Raw genomic sequence first — 19,019 nt, 5'->3', positions numbered from 1 at the left:
ACTTTACAAATGTGCAGGTATTTTTAATAAGCATTTTTAGGGCATTATTTAAACCAAACTACTACTTATATCTCTTCACTCCATATATTTTGATCAACCGTACAACAAAATGACCGCCAGTACTTTTTCATAAGAGAATCTATTTTTACTAGTAGGCGAGTCTACTAATTTCTAAATTTCTTTAAAATTCTGAAAGGACATTTTATATCTTTACATTTGCAACTTACATGTTTACCATTACCACCTTAGGTTTTTCTCTATATTAGAAAATCGCTCCCATGAAAAAGGTTTCTTCCTCCACAATGCACCATGAAAAATGCATTCAAGAGAACAGTTAACCTCTCAGCATTGTATCTACCTTCCTTGTTTTCTCCCTCTGGTTGACCAAAGAAGTCATCCACTCCTTTGAAATATCTTGACAGTGGGCAACTACTTCTTTAAGACTGTTTTGTCACTTGAACTAGCCATGCTAGGAATTTAACTCTCATAATTTCCATTCTACATATCTTCCGGTGTAATTTATGCCTTAAAAAATCACTACAGCTGAATTAAAAACTCTGAAGTTTTTATGTTTGCCCCAAGTAATTAAACTTTGCTTGTGAGATTATAACATTAAAGTGCCATTTATCAACAAACTAAGGATTTCACTTCCTTTAATTTTGATGTTAGGTTGGTTTATTTTTAACAGTGAATTCTTCATTGTATGAAATCCCCTGCCTAAAGGGTAGTTTAACTGCATTAGATTTTGGCACTTTTCTTATCATTAGAGGGTATGAAATTCTTTGGATATAATATGGCTATTTCAATTGTCTGATACAATTTGTTCTGTCTGTAAAGTTGATTGTCAGGTACCACATAACTGTATTGATTTTTGTTGAGATTCTACTGTGTTTCAGGAACATCTATTATAGCAAGGCTCTTTCTATGATATTTCTTCTCATTGATTTCTTGTACTAAGTAGTGCTAATCAAAACTAGTAGAGCATATTTCATTCTCCAAATTACATGTAAATGATAACACGTTTTCTTAAAAGTACTGCCCACTGTTACCAAAGAAAACGTTTGGAATAAAGTCTTGATAAAAAGTACCATAGATATAAAAAAGTTAAAGCTTCGTCATCTGGTGCAAGGCCCACTATCTTAATCCATTGGTTTAACAGAAGATATAAATTCAAAACCCTGACTCCAATATGTATTTTTGCAGGACAAAAGTGCAGTTTAAAGGAAATCCTGCAATGAACATGTGTATTTTCAGAATTGTGGGGTTTGATCTTCTTCATGTAGTTTGCAAATAAAATATTCTGGCAGTTTAAATTGCACAGTATACCAGTTTCACTGGTGTATTTGTGCTTCTGCTCCATGTAATGGACAAGTGAGAGGAGAAAATATGACGGCTCTTCTCTCCCTAGGGAAATTATATTGCAATTCTGCCCAAAAATCTGGAGCTGCATTTTGGTTTGGTACAACATTTTATTTAGTCATAACTATATTTTGTAAATTTCTATTTTGCTTTTAGGTCAGCAGTACTCCAGTGACCAAAGCTGGGTCATATAGCTATCATTATGGACTTCTGACGACATCTGTATTCGCTTTGGATTCCCCATTCATTTTGTCCTCTGTCTTTACGTCTTATTCTGTTGCTAATTACAGATGATCTCATATTTACAGTCAGTTTGGATTGTATGTTCCTTTATTTCTACTTCTGTTGGTGTCTTCATTGTAAAACAGATACAAAGTTGCAACCTATTAAATTCCAAAAGGCAAGTTTTTATCTTGTGGAAAAGAGTTTCAACTAAGATTTTGGAATTTATTAGTTATCCTTGTACTCAGTATCTCACAGTTTATAGCCAGAGTGTTAAAATGCCCCATCAGTAGAAGCTTGTTATTTTCACATGTGATATAAACAGCATCTTAGTCTCAACCGCTCATTACTTTGCCATGTTTCACCAGCAGCTTCTGTTGACCCTGGGCTACAAGAGGAAATGTCATAACACAGCATTGGCACAGTTGCCACTCAATGTCTATGACCCTTTCAGATGGCCAGAGGTGCATGACTTCCCGGTGAGTCGCAACACCGCCACTGAGCCTACCCTGCTCACTCTAGAGGTGAGGCGGCCACAGGTCCCCAGTAGTCTAAAACATCTTGTGTGAACTCAGATCAACTCAATCTTGCCTCTTCTACTGCAGTAGAATTACTGTAGGATCACTGGTAATATCAGTTGGAAGATAACATAGCCTACGTTTCAGTTTCTATGTGATAGGACACAGCATTTGTCCAGTAGCATTCCTGCTCTGGATTCCCAGACATCCTCATTTCCCATTTTTGTACGTGAACAGTAACAACATTCAATGATTTGCAAGGACCAGAAAAGTTACCACCAATGACTAGAAGACAAGCTTAGGAAGTTCAAGCTCTAATTTTAGCTTCCTTGTTAGAAGAACTTTGCCACAACATATTCATAGTTCCATATAATCTTTGCCTCCTAGTACACATAAAAGCAGAAAACAGCTGGCTGAAATATTTTTTTCCCCTTTCCCCCCCGCCCCGATGTTACAGATCCCCTTATTTATGTGTTTCTTTTGCTTCTATTTGCTTCACAGGTAAGCCACTGACACATTCCATATAGGCAGTTTTAAACCTACTTCTCCCATCTCACCATTTCAGTGATGTTAGTTTTACCATTATTTCATCAGCTAATCATGGAGATTAGCTTCTTCTAAGCTATTCTTCTAACCACTTCTTCCAACCTATTCATCCACATATTTAACCCAACCATTACCCATTCCTCTGTTTACTTCACAGTTCTGCATCTTCATTTAGGTACACAGATTTTATCCTGTCTTTGTCAGATAAAACATTTTCTGCCCTTCCCACACCTTTTCTTATGTTCAAATCCCAGACACTTCATTATGTGGCACTTGAACATTCATCTTGAACAGGGCCTCCGTACAAGGAAGGAAGCTGTCAACAGTGGTACCATGCACACTTCTGATTATTTATAACTAAGCATGTTAAAGCATGTTATCATGTCGGTGTGCATCCAAAGTCTTCACTGATGTTGTTAATCATGTAGACCAGTAGCAGGATTAATTAAATGAAAGTAAGCCAGATAGCAATTTGAATTTTCATTTTAGCAGACTGCTAAGTGTCATACATATTGGATAAAAATAACTTCAGCATTGTTTTTCTGAAGAATTCAATGAGAATATTAATTCTTTCCACCATACCTTAAATAACTGTAATGGGAGCACAATTATATTTCATGAACAGTGTTTCATCTTGATTTTTTTTTCTCCCCTTAGATATATGCAGTAGAATAGGAACATCTTAGACAATTGCACAAAAGAAAGGACAGTCATATACAGATCAAATTTTTTGTTACTTTTGCAAGATCCACACTCATAGACAAACGCTGTGTTTTCCTATGAATACACAAGAGCAGCATCGGTGAATTTATGCAAGCAACACGTTTCAAGACTGCCAACAATGAAGCATCGTTCAAACTGCACTGTATTTTATGAATAAGCCTGTAATGTTATATTATGATGAATCTATTTGACATTCAGCGGTGTGATGCAGTGCATAGTAATTATAATAATGCAGTGCATGGCTGTAGCTTATTATATGCATATGGAAGACGCCAATGCCTTTAGGATGGACATTTAACTCAAGGTAGGAGGAGAGAGACAGGAATAGACTCAAGGAATGTAAGAAAGTCCTCATCTCAAAGTCTGATGGTATTCTGAGAATCTATGTATTCAATATACACACTCAAACACGCACACTGTTAAAACAGCAGAGAGATCATCTTGAATTAGAATATAAGCCTTTCTCTTCTTTTTTCAAAAAAATATATAGCACATTACATTTGTGATTTCTTGGGGGTTTGGGTGGACAAGAGGCGGAATTTTATTTTAATTTAAAATAAATGTTATCTATTGTCAATACTTCCAATAGATTTAAGGAAAAAAATGAATGAGATCCCTCTATAAAAGTTCCCTTTCCTCCACAACTCAGGGGACGGACTTGTTCTTCAAATTAATTAGAAGGAAAGTCCTACAAGAAATACAGCTGGTCTCAGTAACATCTGCCTTACACTCTATTGTTTGGGTTTCCGTTTCTTAATTTTTTGAGACCCAGATTCTTTTTTGTTTGCACAATGGAGATTAATTCGAAGAATAGGAAAGAGAGAGTCTTTAGTTTTACCAATGCTACTCATCAATATGTTGAACACATGATCTGAGGATATTATTCTTATTCCCCTCCAGACTTTGAGTCATTATGGTAATTTCTTCCCTTCTTGCAACTTTATAGTGCACAGCGCAGCCCCAATTTATGATGTGTTGAACAAAACACAACAAAGAAATAAAGAAGGGGTCAATAGAAGCTGTTAGCTACAAACACGTTACAGGCAATATACAACACCAGCGGTTGAATATTGACCTTGGGGCATTAACTCTATATTGGCATGCCATGCTACAGCACATGAACACATAGTCATCTTTACAACACAGAGCGGAATTTAAGAGACTCACATAATTGCCTGCGAGAAGGTACAGGAGCACTTCCAAATGCTGTGCCCTGTAAATAAAACACATTTTTTTTTTTGGAGCAAAGGATGTCAGATTAACAGCAGCAGCAAATGAAAAAAATGACAAGACATGAAGAAAATGAAGGCAGTGAAACGGAATAGAGACTGTTTAGATAGAGGAGCTTGTTATTACTGAAGAACTGCAGTTCCTATTTTCAGATAAACATAAATTATAGTGGAGAACGTTCCATGAGTAATCCACGCATCAGCAGACACAATGAACCAAAAAGAGAGAAAAAACAGAGTGAGAAAGAAAGAAGACAGAAAAAAAGTATCAGCATAAGACAGGCATGCTCACACTTGTCAGAAATTAAATTTGATGTAAAGGACAATGTACAGAGTATATATTAAAATGAATTCCTTTACAAAAATAAGAAGGCTCAATTACACCAATGTCTTAGCTGATACTGTCACTGTTTGAAGGTAAAGTACATTTCAAACAGGTAGGAAGGAGAGCAAGCACAGTACAGTTTGGTTCCTGCCACTTCCTCCTCACCTGCTCTCCAAAATTCTTTAACAAGTCCTCACTGGGTCAGTTTGATGACAGCTGATAGGAAGTAGCTTTATTAAATCCCCGATCAATATACGCAGTATGCTCTTTCAGTAGATAGAGTGCTTCATCTTTTATGTATTATGCCAGCAATTACCACACATCTCTGAAATACCAACTGTGCATGTAAAGAAAATATGAATCAAATGCCAAGCAAGTCATACCAGTTGGGATCTGTAGGCAAGCCTCTTCCCAATGTGATCCCCTACCCCCACTCTCCCCACCCGCCCCCCCAAAACACCCCAAACTCAGAAAAACAAACCAATAACAGAAAGACATGAAGAGGATGACTATTTAAAGAGAAACTCTAGTGTACAAAATTTGAGGAGGAGTGTTAAAACAAACTATGTTGTCTCATTCTCAATCTAGACCATGAATCAGAGCTTTGCTTCGAATTTGTGTCCAAGACTGCATCCTCCTTCCCAATGTAAAAGAGCACACTGATCATTTGGACTGGGTAGTCAAGGATGACTACTTACAATAAAATTTAGGTTGCACTTATTACCTTAAAACAAAAAAATAATCAAACACCTGAAACTTATGAGACTTGAGTGGAGCTTGGCTTCCTTTGAAGTCATTTGACGTCCACCATCGTTTTGAATTCAAGGCTGGGAACTGATTTACCAGGCATTTAGACAGTGTTAGGTATTTGTTCTTTGAGATAGTTTTCTCTTTCAGATCTTGTAAAATTCTGTTTTCCTTTACCTAAGAAAGAGTGAAGCATACATATGCATATCCAGAAAGCCGCAGAGAGAAACCGTCTTTACACCACTGCTGGCATACCATTTTATTTAAGGAAAAGCAGAATAATTAGGATTATTCATCACTTCAGATGCCATGGCTGTGCCACTGAGACTACCACTCACTAAGCTGTGGCCACATACAGCGCTGGGTAGCTCTGCAGAAACCATTTGTCCCACTATGCCCCAAGCTTGTCACTCCAAGACTAACTCCTTCCTGCAACTGTAGTAAGAGGTCACAGTCACCCCAACAAGTAGCCAAGGGGCCAAGCTGGTGTTAACTTGTCCTGGGGCAGCAAAAAACCCACTAGCTGCCTCCCTTGTTTCCAAGGTTGCATACACGCCAGGAAAAGGCAGTAAGCTCTCCTATTTACCAGGCAAACAGTGCAAGCAGGCAATGTGCTCAAAGCCCTTCCCTCCAGGGCAGGCAGTGCCCTGCAAGTGCACTATCCCCCAACCCCATAGTTATTTGTTGAGTTATTTCAGCACTGCCAAAGTCCACCTTTATCTCCAACTAACTTCTCAAGGTAGCCAGAGGACAAGTTGGTTTGGGTACCAAATCTAACCGTATAATCGGCACTTAAACCAGTTCTTCAGTGACTGCTAAGGCTTTACCAATTATTTCCAGTGCTCTCTTAAGTCTTTTGGAACCAAAATACAGTTATTTGAAATACTAAGAATACATGTATTCATCTAAAGCAAAGCTAGAAGTATTGAAGAATACACATTGCACAAGGGCAGTACCACAGCCTCCCCATTCTGTCAACTATATATAGTCTCTTCTGCTTTGCTTAAAGGCAGCTTTCTAGAAAAGCTGAGGTATGCAGTGGTACCTTATATTAAGGTACCTCCTGAAAGTAAGTTTTCAGTTCATCATTTAAAGACATTGAAATGATTTATGAAACCATATATAAAAAAGCACAACATAAATTCGTCTGACAGTGGTTAGCTGACTGCTTGCTTATTTAGCGAAAAGTACTTTTTTTCCTATGCTTTGAATGTGTTGTAGCATCTACATTTTTTCACCCCATGAGTCAAAAAGAAAACATTTAAACAGCCTCAACTTACAGAAATCCATCAACCAAAGAATTGGGAATTTAATTATTCATTGTTAGTTACTATTATCACTACTGACATCGCTCAAGTAATGTATTTCTAATGACATAATGCTCCTCTGAAAAGCAAGATGCCAATGAATTTGACTGCATTGCTTTTTCATGTTTCTGATTTCCAGAGTAAATGGCCTGCCAGGGGGAAAAGGATATATGCCTTTATTTTTTAATCAGGCTTTCCTTTCCTTTTTTCCCCTTATATTTCAGAAATAAATGTTATCCTTCAGTAACATCTGGCACAATGATAAGGAGCATTTTTTCAATACTAAGCCAAGTTTCAGATATTCTCCATGGAAAATACAGGCTCTGCTGGAACTCTTAGTAGTTCCACAGTTTTAATCACATATAGCTTTTTTTTTCCTGTCCTCTCTGTGTCATATAACACTTAATCTTAAAGGTGTCTAGGCTTCCATGATAGCGTCAGTGGTAAATACTATATTAAGTTTTCCAAGTGCCCCGTGATTCCTAGAAATGTAGACACTTACACAGGGATAAGATAATGCTATTAATAATGCAGAGGCATTGTAGATGACTAGTTACCTTGTAGTTACTAAGTTAATGATTCCTAAAAGCACATTCATCTGAAGCTTCTAAGTGGCTAACCCTTCCCTACCTTTTTGCAGCATAATTTTAACTAAGAGATCACTCACAGAATAGCATCTCTCAAAATATTGCTCTTAGTATACAGTAAAGTTTGAATTTGGATTCATCTTTAAATACTGTTGCACACATTAGGTTCACCACAGGACACTAATGTACACTAAGCATTCCCATACATTTTAAATGTAACTCATTTTCATTCAAAATGTTTTGAAGTTCTTTTAGAGGGTACATAATACATGTTAACAATGGCATCTTCTAAATCTTTATTATGTAAATGCACAGAACACAGGTGCACATTCAACATCTCAGGATCACTGTGCAAAATGATTTTTTTTGCTGTTGATCACTCTGCATATATCAGCTCAATGTCACTTAATTTTTTAATGCTAAAATCCCAGCAAGTCCATGCTGTCACTGATGAGAAGCAGGAAAAAAGTTTTCATGGTGATTGTATCTTTTACCTTTCCTAACCACTTCAATTAGTTCTAAAGACCTTTTTGACTTAACATACATAAATAAATCTCTTTCTGCTAATTCATTTAACATGGAATAAATTTTAAAAATTATTTTCTTGATGTTACTACATACATTATGCTTCCAACAAATACCAAAAAGGTCTAATGAGCACAGTAAGTTACACTTCATTATCAGCCAATTAATGTGCCAGTGTAAGGAAACTGAAAAAAAAAGTTGCTGTTTGTGATCAGAGACCTTCTGGAGGGAAGGTTTAAAAATGGACAGCTCCTAAATTTCACCTTTGAACATACAGGTGAGGAGAAAAGAGTCATCAGTACCTGACAACTCAGAGCTTAACAGCCAAGAAAGAATCCATCAAGATCCAGAAGCCTCTAAAAGTGAAGCTGTCAGGATGCCTCATTTATAATACCTGGCCTATCCAGTAGACCGATGAGGGAAATACAGTTTTTAGGACTGTGTCGCCCATGAACACAGTATGATGAGAAAATACACCTGCTTGTGTCTTGATTCCTGCCTACTTACATCCTGTGGCACAAAAACCCCAAGTATTTAGATTTCAGTCTGAAGTGCTTGCTGGCCTGCTGGTCTGGGAGGGCCAGAGCTCATCCTCTGGAATTGAAGTGCTAAACCAGTCAGCATCTTCTGTCTGTAGATGCAAAGTACATTCAGACACTTTTTTGAATAAAAAAAAAGAAAGAAAAAAAAAAGGCTTAAGTGCTCTATGCAACCATATTCATTTATTTAATATTTACCATAGCATCAGATGCTGAACTAAGCACTAACCAGTTAGTTAACTCATGCTTAGGATAGATTCCCTAGGTGTGTTCCCTTTGAAAGCAGGGAAAAGACTAATTTTTCTATATGTTCCTGTGACATACAATTCAGTGCTACAGTCTTTGTTCCTCAGAAGGAAAAAATAAGAGAGGTTTTTATTTTATCTTTCCTGCCTCCATATAACATATCCTCAGCATCCCCTCATTGTTAATGCAAGAATGTTTGATTACCCAAAACATCCCTAAAATGAATGTGGATTTTATGCACCACACAAGCACTATTGTTCTGTTTACATTCCTTCAGTCAGTCATTTATAATTTCTTTTCACTTAGCTTTCAGTGATGCAATCAGAACATTACAAAACTCTGTTCTTTTTGAAAACACTATCAATTTTTAATCTTGTCAAGGTGAGAGTATGACACAGTTTCTATCAGAAGTCACAGTTAAGTATTCACTGGAAGCTCCAATGAACTCCGCAAGGGAATCTGGCATTTAGTTTCCACAGCTATTTTATTTCTCACATCCTCACATTGAACAAAACCAGTTACTGTCAATTTTTTAAAGTAATGACCACAAACACCAGCCAGCCTAAATATTTGTGACTGGAGCTATTCTGGGACAACAGCAGCAAGGAAGTCCAGATGAAAAGGGTTCATAATGCAACCTATTCAATGAAGCAAAACATCCAAGGATGTATTAGTTTGCTGTTCGAATGAAGCCTTTCAGTAAAAATACTTCAGTGATTGCATATGTTTCCCTACATCTCTCAGAACTCTGAAGTAATGAGTTCACCTGTTATTAACTGCATATAGAGACTGAAGTCCTCTGGGTTCACCTTGAGCAACTTGGAAGTCCTAGTACTGCAATATATGAAATGATCAGATCAATCCAGCTGAACTGAATACCCCCTCTGCAGCATAACTACACAAATATTGCTGTTCTTTTTGTATCACTTTCCATGAGGAATCTGCACAAAGATGTGTATTGACAACAGACCAATCGATGACAGAAGAAAATAAAAGAGAGCTCACGACCCACCAAATAAATGCTTTTCCAATAAATGCCCTCTTTTCTCTTAGAACACCCACCCACCTATTACACAGTTAAAAAGGCACTAATTAAAAAAAAAACAACAAAACAAAACAAAACAAAAACCCAAAAAACCTCAAACCCAAACACACACAGACCCCCCATCGCCAATGCCAGATGATGATTTTTAAAGAGGTTACTCATGGTAGGCAACATTTTCCCTAGACAAAGCGCATAATACTTTGACATGAACTTTGAAAATCAACATATCCCTTTTTCTTATCATAGAAATTAGACTGATAGCTCAGAACATTTCAGAGCACTACTAAGAATAAAAAGCACAGTCTTAAATGACAGGCTATACTGAAGTCTTAGTTATTAACATAAAAAAATTGTTCATCTGATCTCACAAGAGTTCTGAAACATAATTCCTTGTCAATACATGATGGCATAATACCACTGATAAGTAAGATTTCCCAGAGACAAAAAAACTTGCTAGATTACTACCACATTCTCCTGTAAGGGCAGAATATGTTTCTCTCATAAATAGAGCAAATATTAAAATGGTAAGCTGTGCTCTGATATGATAGCTGTTTCATGCAGCACTTCACTGGTTGAGTATATCAATGAAATGATGCACAGAGTAGTGTGCTGCTACTCTTGAGTTCAGTAGTGAGTTCAGTAAAGGCTGTCTTGGACTGACTACTTTTCTAATGCAATGTCACTCTTAAATGGTTCTAAAAAATATATTTAATTCAATATGACATTAGCATGTCTCCAGATATCATGGTGCCACCATATTCTAAACCATACAGACTCTTAACAAACTTCATGTCCTTTCTCCAAAGTTTCAGTTTTGGTGCAAGAAACTTGCTCATTAACACCTTCTTGGTCACTGGATTTTACTGTGCACACTCAACCATCTGAGCACAAACATCTCAAAAGCCTTTGCACAACTGAAGACCTATATCTAGCTCTTCAGCATCTCCTCATTACCATAACATGATCCATGGCCCCCTTAACATAAACATTGCCTCTTCCAACTACATTTAGAAAGCAGCTTGTGACAGCTGATTTTACCACGTGAGTTCCTACTCAACTCTCCACCTTGCTACTAATGTCCCACCACTTATTTTTCCATAAATGCCTGAGACGCCTTCTGTAGGTTTCTTCATTTCAGGCCATGGAAATTCACTCACTTTTTTTTTTTAAGATTTTTACCGTTTTGACAGAAAAACCTGCTCTTTGTCACATCACCTATTTGTGCATGAGCTGATTCAATGGGACTATGTTAGTTAGGATGCTCTGCCCTGTTTTCTACCCGAAATTCATATACTGCCTTTTAGCCTTCACTCCACTTTTCATCTTAAAAAAATTCCTATTTAAAATTTTAAGTGCTGAGACCATTTCTACTTATGTAGAAACCATCCATCCTTCAGGCTTATTTTGACAAGTTGAAGAAATGATCATTTGAATACAGAAGGAGGTGGAGAGTTTGATACTTTGGAATAATAATCATCTGCATAAATATAAATGAAAAATTGTAGTCAAAGTAGTAGTATCAAAGAGGAAGATCAAGGCTTTAAAGCAAAACTAAAGCAAAACTCAAGCAGAACAGGAATTCTTTTTCCTTAAAAAAAGATGGGATTAGAAAATACTAAAAAAACCCAAGCAAACAAAAAAAACCCCACTACTTTTCACAAGCAATTGTTTACAACTTAATCTCTTTTATAGCATTATCCAGCTTTAATAACAGCCAACATTCAGGCTTTACAATCCCTCTGATGAAAAACTGCTTATCATTTGTGTCTTTTTCCTTTATTAGATTTCAGATTGCAATGTGTTTTACCTTAAACAAAGAAAGAAGAAAAAATATTTTGTTCCTATGGTGGCCTGAAATATCACAACGCCTTCATACAACTCCAAAATATTTAAAGCTATGTGCAATTGAAGATGATAGCACAGCAATCACACATATTTATTCTCTCTTTTTTTTTTTTTTTTTTTTTTTTGAAAGCTATGCCAGGCATGAACAAAATTACTAAAAGAAAATAGCCTCAAGAGCAAATACTGCTCCATAGTCTATACATAGATTAATATAAATATGTTCCTCCTCCAAATATCTTCCAAACTGAAGTTATAGCTCAATAAGGAAGACATATTTCCATCTTAAAGTTATCAGTAAATATTTTACTAGCAGTCTCTTGGCACATTTTCAACTCTGAATCAACATTTACATGCACTTTTCAGCAATCTGCTTCCACATATCAGTGAAAGATCCTAAAATACACTTTCACACCACAGTTTGGATTGCAATCTCATAAGGCCAAACTATACATACTACGTTAGATCTAGATACAATTAGACAAGGCAATAACAGTCTTTCTGGGTACCTACAGTCCCTTATGTGATAGCAATAGGATAATTGTTTCAAATGCATAATCCAACTAATGTTTCTGTAGAGCTAGCTTGCATTTATTAACTCAATACTTCCTTGCAACTATCTTACAACAATCTGCTCAGATTGCTTAGGTAGAAATTTCTTATAAATTGTGAATTCCTGCATGCCTCAACATCTGCTGAAATACTGTTCTTCCATTTTAAAAAAAATATTTGTAAACACAATAAAAACCCCACAAAATAGGAAAATACTAACTCATTTGCAGACATCTCATTCACACTAGAGATGTTATATTATATTAATTTCTTAATCACTTTATGAACTGTCTGATTCTTTGTCCTCTCAGGGGACTTAAGAGAACTTGAATTTAGCTATCCCTGTCTTCAAGCTTGTGCAAGTTGTTCTAAAGCCACCCTGCTTTGCTCATTTAAGTCTTTCATGAACTTGGTCTCACAGGTCTCTTCGGCGCTATTGCCTATGACATCTTTCATTTAGAGCATATTAACTCTACTCACTTCAGTAAAAGTGTTTCTATTTTAGGACTGTGCATTGGAAATCCAGACCGAAACTGCTGGGCAGCCTCAGTACTTAATCAATTTCCACCCCTTCTCTCATTCTCATCTGCCCCCCATTCCTGCCAAAAGCTGCCCTTCTGCTGACAGTCTGATCCAGGCTAGTACCATGTATTTAGGTCCTCTTACTTGCACTAATTTTTCTATGAATGGCCACTTTTTGTCTGCTTGTACCTGGTTCATAACTATGATATCCAGTTCTGCAAAGTGACGTGCAGCCATTGTTTGGCAAACATACAAGATCCCGTTGAAAAGAACAACAACAAAAAGGAATTCATTGCATTATACAGCAAGTCAGTTTGGCATATATTTTAAGGACAATTAGATGTCTTCCATGCAATAAATTGTCACATACGTTAGACTGCCACAGACGAATAAAAAACCACCATTTAAATTTGTTTAATGTTGGAAAAATACATTTTGCTGTTCAGTTCTGTAGGTGGCTTAAAGAGTCATGGGTACCTCACCACCTCTCAGAGTGCATTAGCTGTCCAAGTGGGGTGGATGTCATTTCTTATGTGAACCATTTGGCTGGAAGCAACCCCTGTGGGTGAATCTGATACTGTTCAGGAATACATATAGTGATTCTGAGACATGGCTACACAGGGTTTTGGGGTTTTCTTTAAGACTGGTCTTATTTACCCCTAAATTACTGCCTGCTTCAACCATAGGAAAATTTCTTCATTAGATTCAAAGGGAGGCAAAAAGGCAAATTATTCTGTTTGTGAAGTTAATTCTTTTCGCTTCCCTTTTTTAGCTGCTGTAGACTTTGTCTACCCAGCTGTCTTCATATATATACATACATATGAAAAGTGTGGCTGGAACATACAAGTAACACTTCAAAAACGCATACGGTGTAGATGTACATGCAGCCTATTGATTGATTATCACAGAATCAGCACGATTCTGTTTGGAAGATGCCTCAGCTGGTCACCTAGTTCCTGCTCCTGCTCAAAGCCATGTGTCAACAATGAATTATGACTTAACCACCCCTAAATTAAACATTCAATAGAGCAAAGGGCAGAGACCTTTGGGTGATTATACCTAGATCAGAAAATAACACTGCAGTAAATGTTTGTATAAAGCTTAACTGAATGACTAGGGATTCACATTCCAATTTTATTTTAGAGTTAGAACCTAATGCTGAAGCACACGTTTACTGCTACCTTTTCAGCTCATATTTCCACTAGAGCTCATTTATTTCTAAAAAAAAGACCTCCTGTGCCTTCATAAAAAACAGTGTTAACACTAAAAAGAAATATATGCCAATGAACAATGAATGTGTGAAATTTGGACTTTTCTCCCTATTGCAAACTGCAAATCTATTCACATGCTTAGAAAGTGCAGACCTGCAGCATTTGCTTTGCCACATTAAATAAACATTTCCACAATTCAGTATACTATTTCCTGTAATGGTCTCTGTTTGAAATATCCCAGCAAGACAAACTCATTTTCTTATTTTTAAGGGGTGAATATGAAGTTTGTACAAATCACCATGAATGCGATTACCATTGCAGGTTTCGATGTGATTACTTTACAGGTCTGACCAAAAGTCATGGGAAATCTTTCACATCCCAAAGTACTTTCTTTTTGTGTAAGCTCAAATACAGTATGGTCCTCTAGATATGTATTAGTTGTCCATATGAAGTCAGACACTCACAGTCCTCAAGCTGTGTGAGAACATTTAAAAAAAGCTCTTGTTTAGTCAAGTTCATTTTAAGTTTAACTGTCACAAATAACATGAGTAGATAACAGAAATAACATGGTAACATAAATAAGGAGTTATTAAACTAATTTGATGGCTCAATTGGGAAAATGAGGATTATAGTTGAAAAATACATCTACAAAAAAAAGAAATCACATGATTATACACAAGAAACAAGTGACTGACTGTAGAGGAAGAAAATGAATGTTTATTAGAAGATGGAAAATCTCAGTCAGTATGAAAGCAATTGCCATCAGACCAATGCTTGATGGCCTTTGTGAAACGGTGTTAGTACTCCTGGACCTAACTGGTAAATGCTCACATTCCAGCAAAACACTACTGCAGAGGTGTGGGGATGAGGTAGGCAGGGAGGCAGAAAACAATATCATCTTTACTTGATAGAAAAATAAAAAATTGATTGGCTACAAGGTCTCCTCTTATGCCCAAGAACTGAAGCAAACTGTTATTTGAGAAAGATTTTGCTGTTGAGATCTATGTTAATTTGTATCACCTTCAAACAGAAGGCTTCTTTTTTTCAGACTGTTGATTCAGCTTCATTTCAGAAACAAATTAAAATATAAATAAAACACATACTATACAAGAAAAGGGACATGATTCTGGATACATCTCATTTTGATTTTATTTTACAGGCAGTGTGACAAGCTCTCAGAATTTAATTTCAAACTGCCTGGCAGGAAATGTCTTAATTTCTCAGCTCCTGAAGACAGTTATCATTCCTGTCTATTCTTTTCCCTTATAAAGAAAATCTTTCTCTTTTTGTTTTCAACCCAGGTAGATAAGAGTGCCTTGCCAGTTGAACCTTACAAAGAGTAATAATTGAAAAAAAACCCCAGCATGCAAATTAAAACCACAAAAATTGTTATGATTCCCATATCTAAACCACAGTCTGATTGATGTGTTCACACTTTGATCCACTTTTTTCAGCATCTGACCTTCTGAATTGATACAATAAAATATGATTCTTTGTTGAACAGATGGTCAATTGTGGAAGTTTGCTATTAGATCTAGCTTTGCTGTTTCTTGTCTTTGTTTTCATTTAGTTTTATATATATATGAGTTCATTTGACTTATGCTCAGCTGAGCAATACAGTATTTCACCTTTTCTGGCATGTCCGGATGGAGATCAGTGATGAGTGGTGTCCCTCAGGGGTCTGTAGTGGGACCAGTGCTCTTTAATATCTTCATCAATGAGATAAACAGTGGGATTAAGTGCACCCTCAGCAAGTTTGCCAACGACGCCAAGCTGTGAAGTGCAGTTGACATGCCTGAGGGTTGGGATACCATTCAGAGGGACCTGGACAAGCTCAAGAAGTGGGTCCATGTGAAGATCATGAGGTTCAACAAGGCCAACGGCAAGGTCCTGGATTGGGGTAACCCCTGGTATCAATACAGGCTGGGGGATAAAGGGATTGAGAGCAGCCCTGCTGAGAAGGACTTGGGGGTACTCGTGGATGAAAAGCTGGACATGAGCCGGCAATGTGCGCTTGCAGCCCAGAAAGTCAACCATATCCTGGGCTGCATCAATAGAAGTGTGGCCAGCAGGTCGAGGGAGGTGATTCTGCCCCTCTACTCCGCTCTCATAAGACCCCACCTGGAGTACTGCATCCAGCTCTGGAGCCCCCAACATAAGAAGGACATGGACCTGTTGGGTCCAGAGGAGGGCCACAAAAATGATCAGAGGGATGGAACACCTATTCTATGAAGAAAGGCTGAGATAGTTGGGGTTGTTCAGCCTGGAGAAGAAAAGACTCTGGGGAGACCTTATTGCGGCCTTTCCATACTTAAAGGGGTCTTATAAGAAAGATAGGGACAAACTTTTTAGTAGGGCCTGTTGCACTAGGACAAGGGGTAATGGTTTTAAACTAAAAGAGGGTAGATTTAGACTAGATAGAAGGAAGAATTTTTTTATGATGAGGGTGGTAAAACACTGGAACAGGTTGCCCAGAGAGGTGGTAGATGCCCCATCCCTGGAGACATTCAAGGTCAGGCTGGACAGGGGTCTAAGCAACCTGATCTAGTTGAAGATGTCCCTGCTCATTGCAGTGGGGTGGGACTAGGTGACCTTTAAAGGTCCCGTCTAACCCAAACTATTCTATAATTCTATCATTCTATGTAATACAGGGCTACCCAGCATCTTTTTACAGAAGTCTTTTAGCATAGTGTTTCAACAGCATCTGAGCTGTTTAAGGAGTTTATTGAAAAAAACCAACACAACCTTATACATGGCTGCAGGGAATTACTCTGTTACTAACCTGTGTGGTGCTATTACTACCTGAATATTTCTGTTGCTATTTGATTTTATACTTTCTTAAAGTGGTGAGGGCTGGCACACCTCTCTTTTCCATTTAATCCTGTCCCTTCCTCAAAATTCATCTAGAAATAATCAAACACTATTTTTTCCAATCTCTTATACCAAAGTGCTTTCAAAACAAGTGAATGCATTGTAACTACATTAAAACATTCTGAATGCAGCTCAGTCCCTTGCCTCTGTTCCTTGTCAGATGCCCTGACATCTTTTTAATGCATATTTTCCTAAGAATACAATGCCGCATGCCTCACACAAAGGGTGTGTAGCGTAACAAAACCTAATTTGGCTCCAAACATTTCTTCCTTCCCACACTCTGCAATTGAACTAATATTTTTATGCAGGCCCAATATGGAAAAGTCTTTTTACCACTTGATGCATTAAGACTCATTACTGTAATTAGATTTACTGTTAGTGCATATGCCATAATAAATTCCAACTTTTTACTGAATGGACAGTAGGCTATGAGGAAAAAAGTATGTATCTATTTTACTAAGTAGCTTCATCAACGAGGCATAAAACCAGAGAAAACTAGGGGTGGGGTGGGAACAAAAATGAGGAAACAGAAGAAATGGAGAAACTTGGGTAGAAGTTGATGGACTAAATGTCTACTTCTCTTATTAGAATCAATAACAATGCCAAAGTCAGGAAGACCTCAGCTACAGCATATGGATGATGCTAGTAGCTGTGTGGAAATTACTTCTAATAAAAACAGCTCCAAACATGACTGAAAATAAGGCAGGTGACATTTCGACTTTGAACTCCAAACTGCTGAAGGCATTTTGGGTTTAGGTTTGGCGATCTTTGAAATTCTCATTTGATTAGACCCGATTCACAGCGACATCTAATGCATCTTTGTGCAGCTGGAGATACATTAAAGCTGTGTCTAGTCTTCTAATTGAAACTTCATCACTTCCCAAATCATGGATATAACTCTACTACACAACAGATGAGATTAGATGTGAAAAAAGAGTAACTATTGGAAAGAAGGTTATTAAACACAGTAGAATTCAAACCTGTATGATAAGGCAAGATATTACAAGGGGTCTTTTGGTGAGGGGAGTGTTAGTTACACACATACATACACATGGGATTTGATACCATAGCAAAGTTTTCAGAAGTACCACAAAAATGACAGTATCATCTGTTTGTTTTCTGTATCACTGTCAACAGTCACCTTGACTTTTCCTTATTATTTTGAGGTGGGTTTTTTTCTTTTTTACATAGCCTTGAGGCTATGTTACTGTCAAAGAAAGGATACCAGTTATTAAGAACTAATGATGACAGACAAAACTGTCCTAGAGTGATAGTTGTAAAGATAATGACAAACACGAGTTTTCAAAATGTTTCTCCTCCCATTTTAGAGAATGTCTACTATAGTAAGAAGGAGGTATTACCAAGAGCATGAAGTATACATGCAGCAGCTTGTCTGGGGGTTGAGGGCACATTTTTCTGTCTCCCAATTTAAAAAACGTTTAAATTGACATTTAAAGGGAAATCAAAGAAAAAAAACAACCACCTCCTTTAACTTTGAATACGCTCTATGAATTAGAAGTAAAAAATTTCTCATAACAGTACCAACGGGGTATTTGTTCATCCCATCAAAGCACTTGTACCTCTGAGTACTTCTTGTCAGAGTACATATCTCAATAAAGCAAGAGTTTAACTATTATAAACAACAACAACAAAAACTGTAACTGCAAAAGCTATTTTAAAAGCTGCCAAGGCATGATTAATAACAACTAATGTCACATTTAGAAATCAAATCCTCATTTACATATCATCCACTGCCCAAATGATACACCTCCAAATAGAGATCCCATCTTTATAGAATTGCTTTTTTTGAAGTGAAACCCATATGATCAAAATGGTTTATTTCACTACCCACCAAGTATCATACTTGAGAATGACAAATTATTACCAATTTTATGGCACACAGTATTTCAGTATTTTGACACACAACCACATAATTAGCTTGCAGTGAAAAGAGGCACGGCTCTAACAATACTTTGAGTAACTTAAAAACTGTGTGAACACACATGAGTGAAACTTCTCAGTGTGGCTCATGTACCCAAGCCTACAAAACAGGAATATTCTTTTTCTCCAACAGAATATATAGTGCACACTCACACTGCCACT

The 19,019-nt window shown here is 37.1% G+C and overlaps 1 protein-coding gene across 2 annotated transcripts in view; it reads right to left on the bottom strand.

The window, feature by feature from the left end:
* CCSER1 (coiled-coil serine rich protein 1) overlaps positions 1–19,019 on the bottom strand; it is a 723,061-nt gene that overhangs the window by 138,611 nt on the left and 565,431 nt on the right. Inside the window, exon 10 of one of the 2 annotated variants that reach the window (XM_030016693.1) lies at positions 4,536–4,581. The exons of the other annotated variant lie outside the window; for it this stretch is intronic. Within the exon in view, the coding sequence (XP_029872553.1) occupies positions 4,536–4,581 (46 nt within the window). The remainder of the gene's footprint in view (positions 1–4,535; positions 4,582–19,019) is intronic. 2 annotated transcript variants of the gene reach the window in all.

The sequence above is a fragment of the Aquila chrysaetos genome, chromosome 1 (genome assembly GCF_900496995.4).
Source record: "Aquila chrysaetos chrysaetos chromosome 1, bAquChr1.4, whole genome shotgun sequence".
NCBI lineage: Eukaryota > Metazoa > Chordata > Aves > Accipitriformes > Accipitridae > Aquila > Aquila chrysaetos.
The sequence above is the reverse complement of the archived record's forward strand: the minus strand, read 5'-3'. Positions and strand labels throughout refer to the sequence as shown.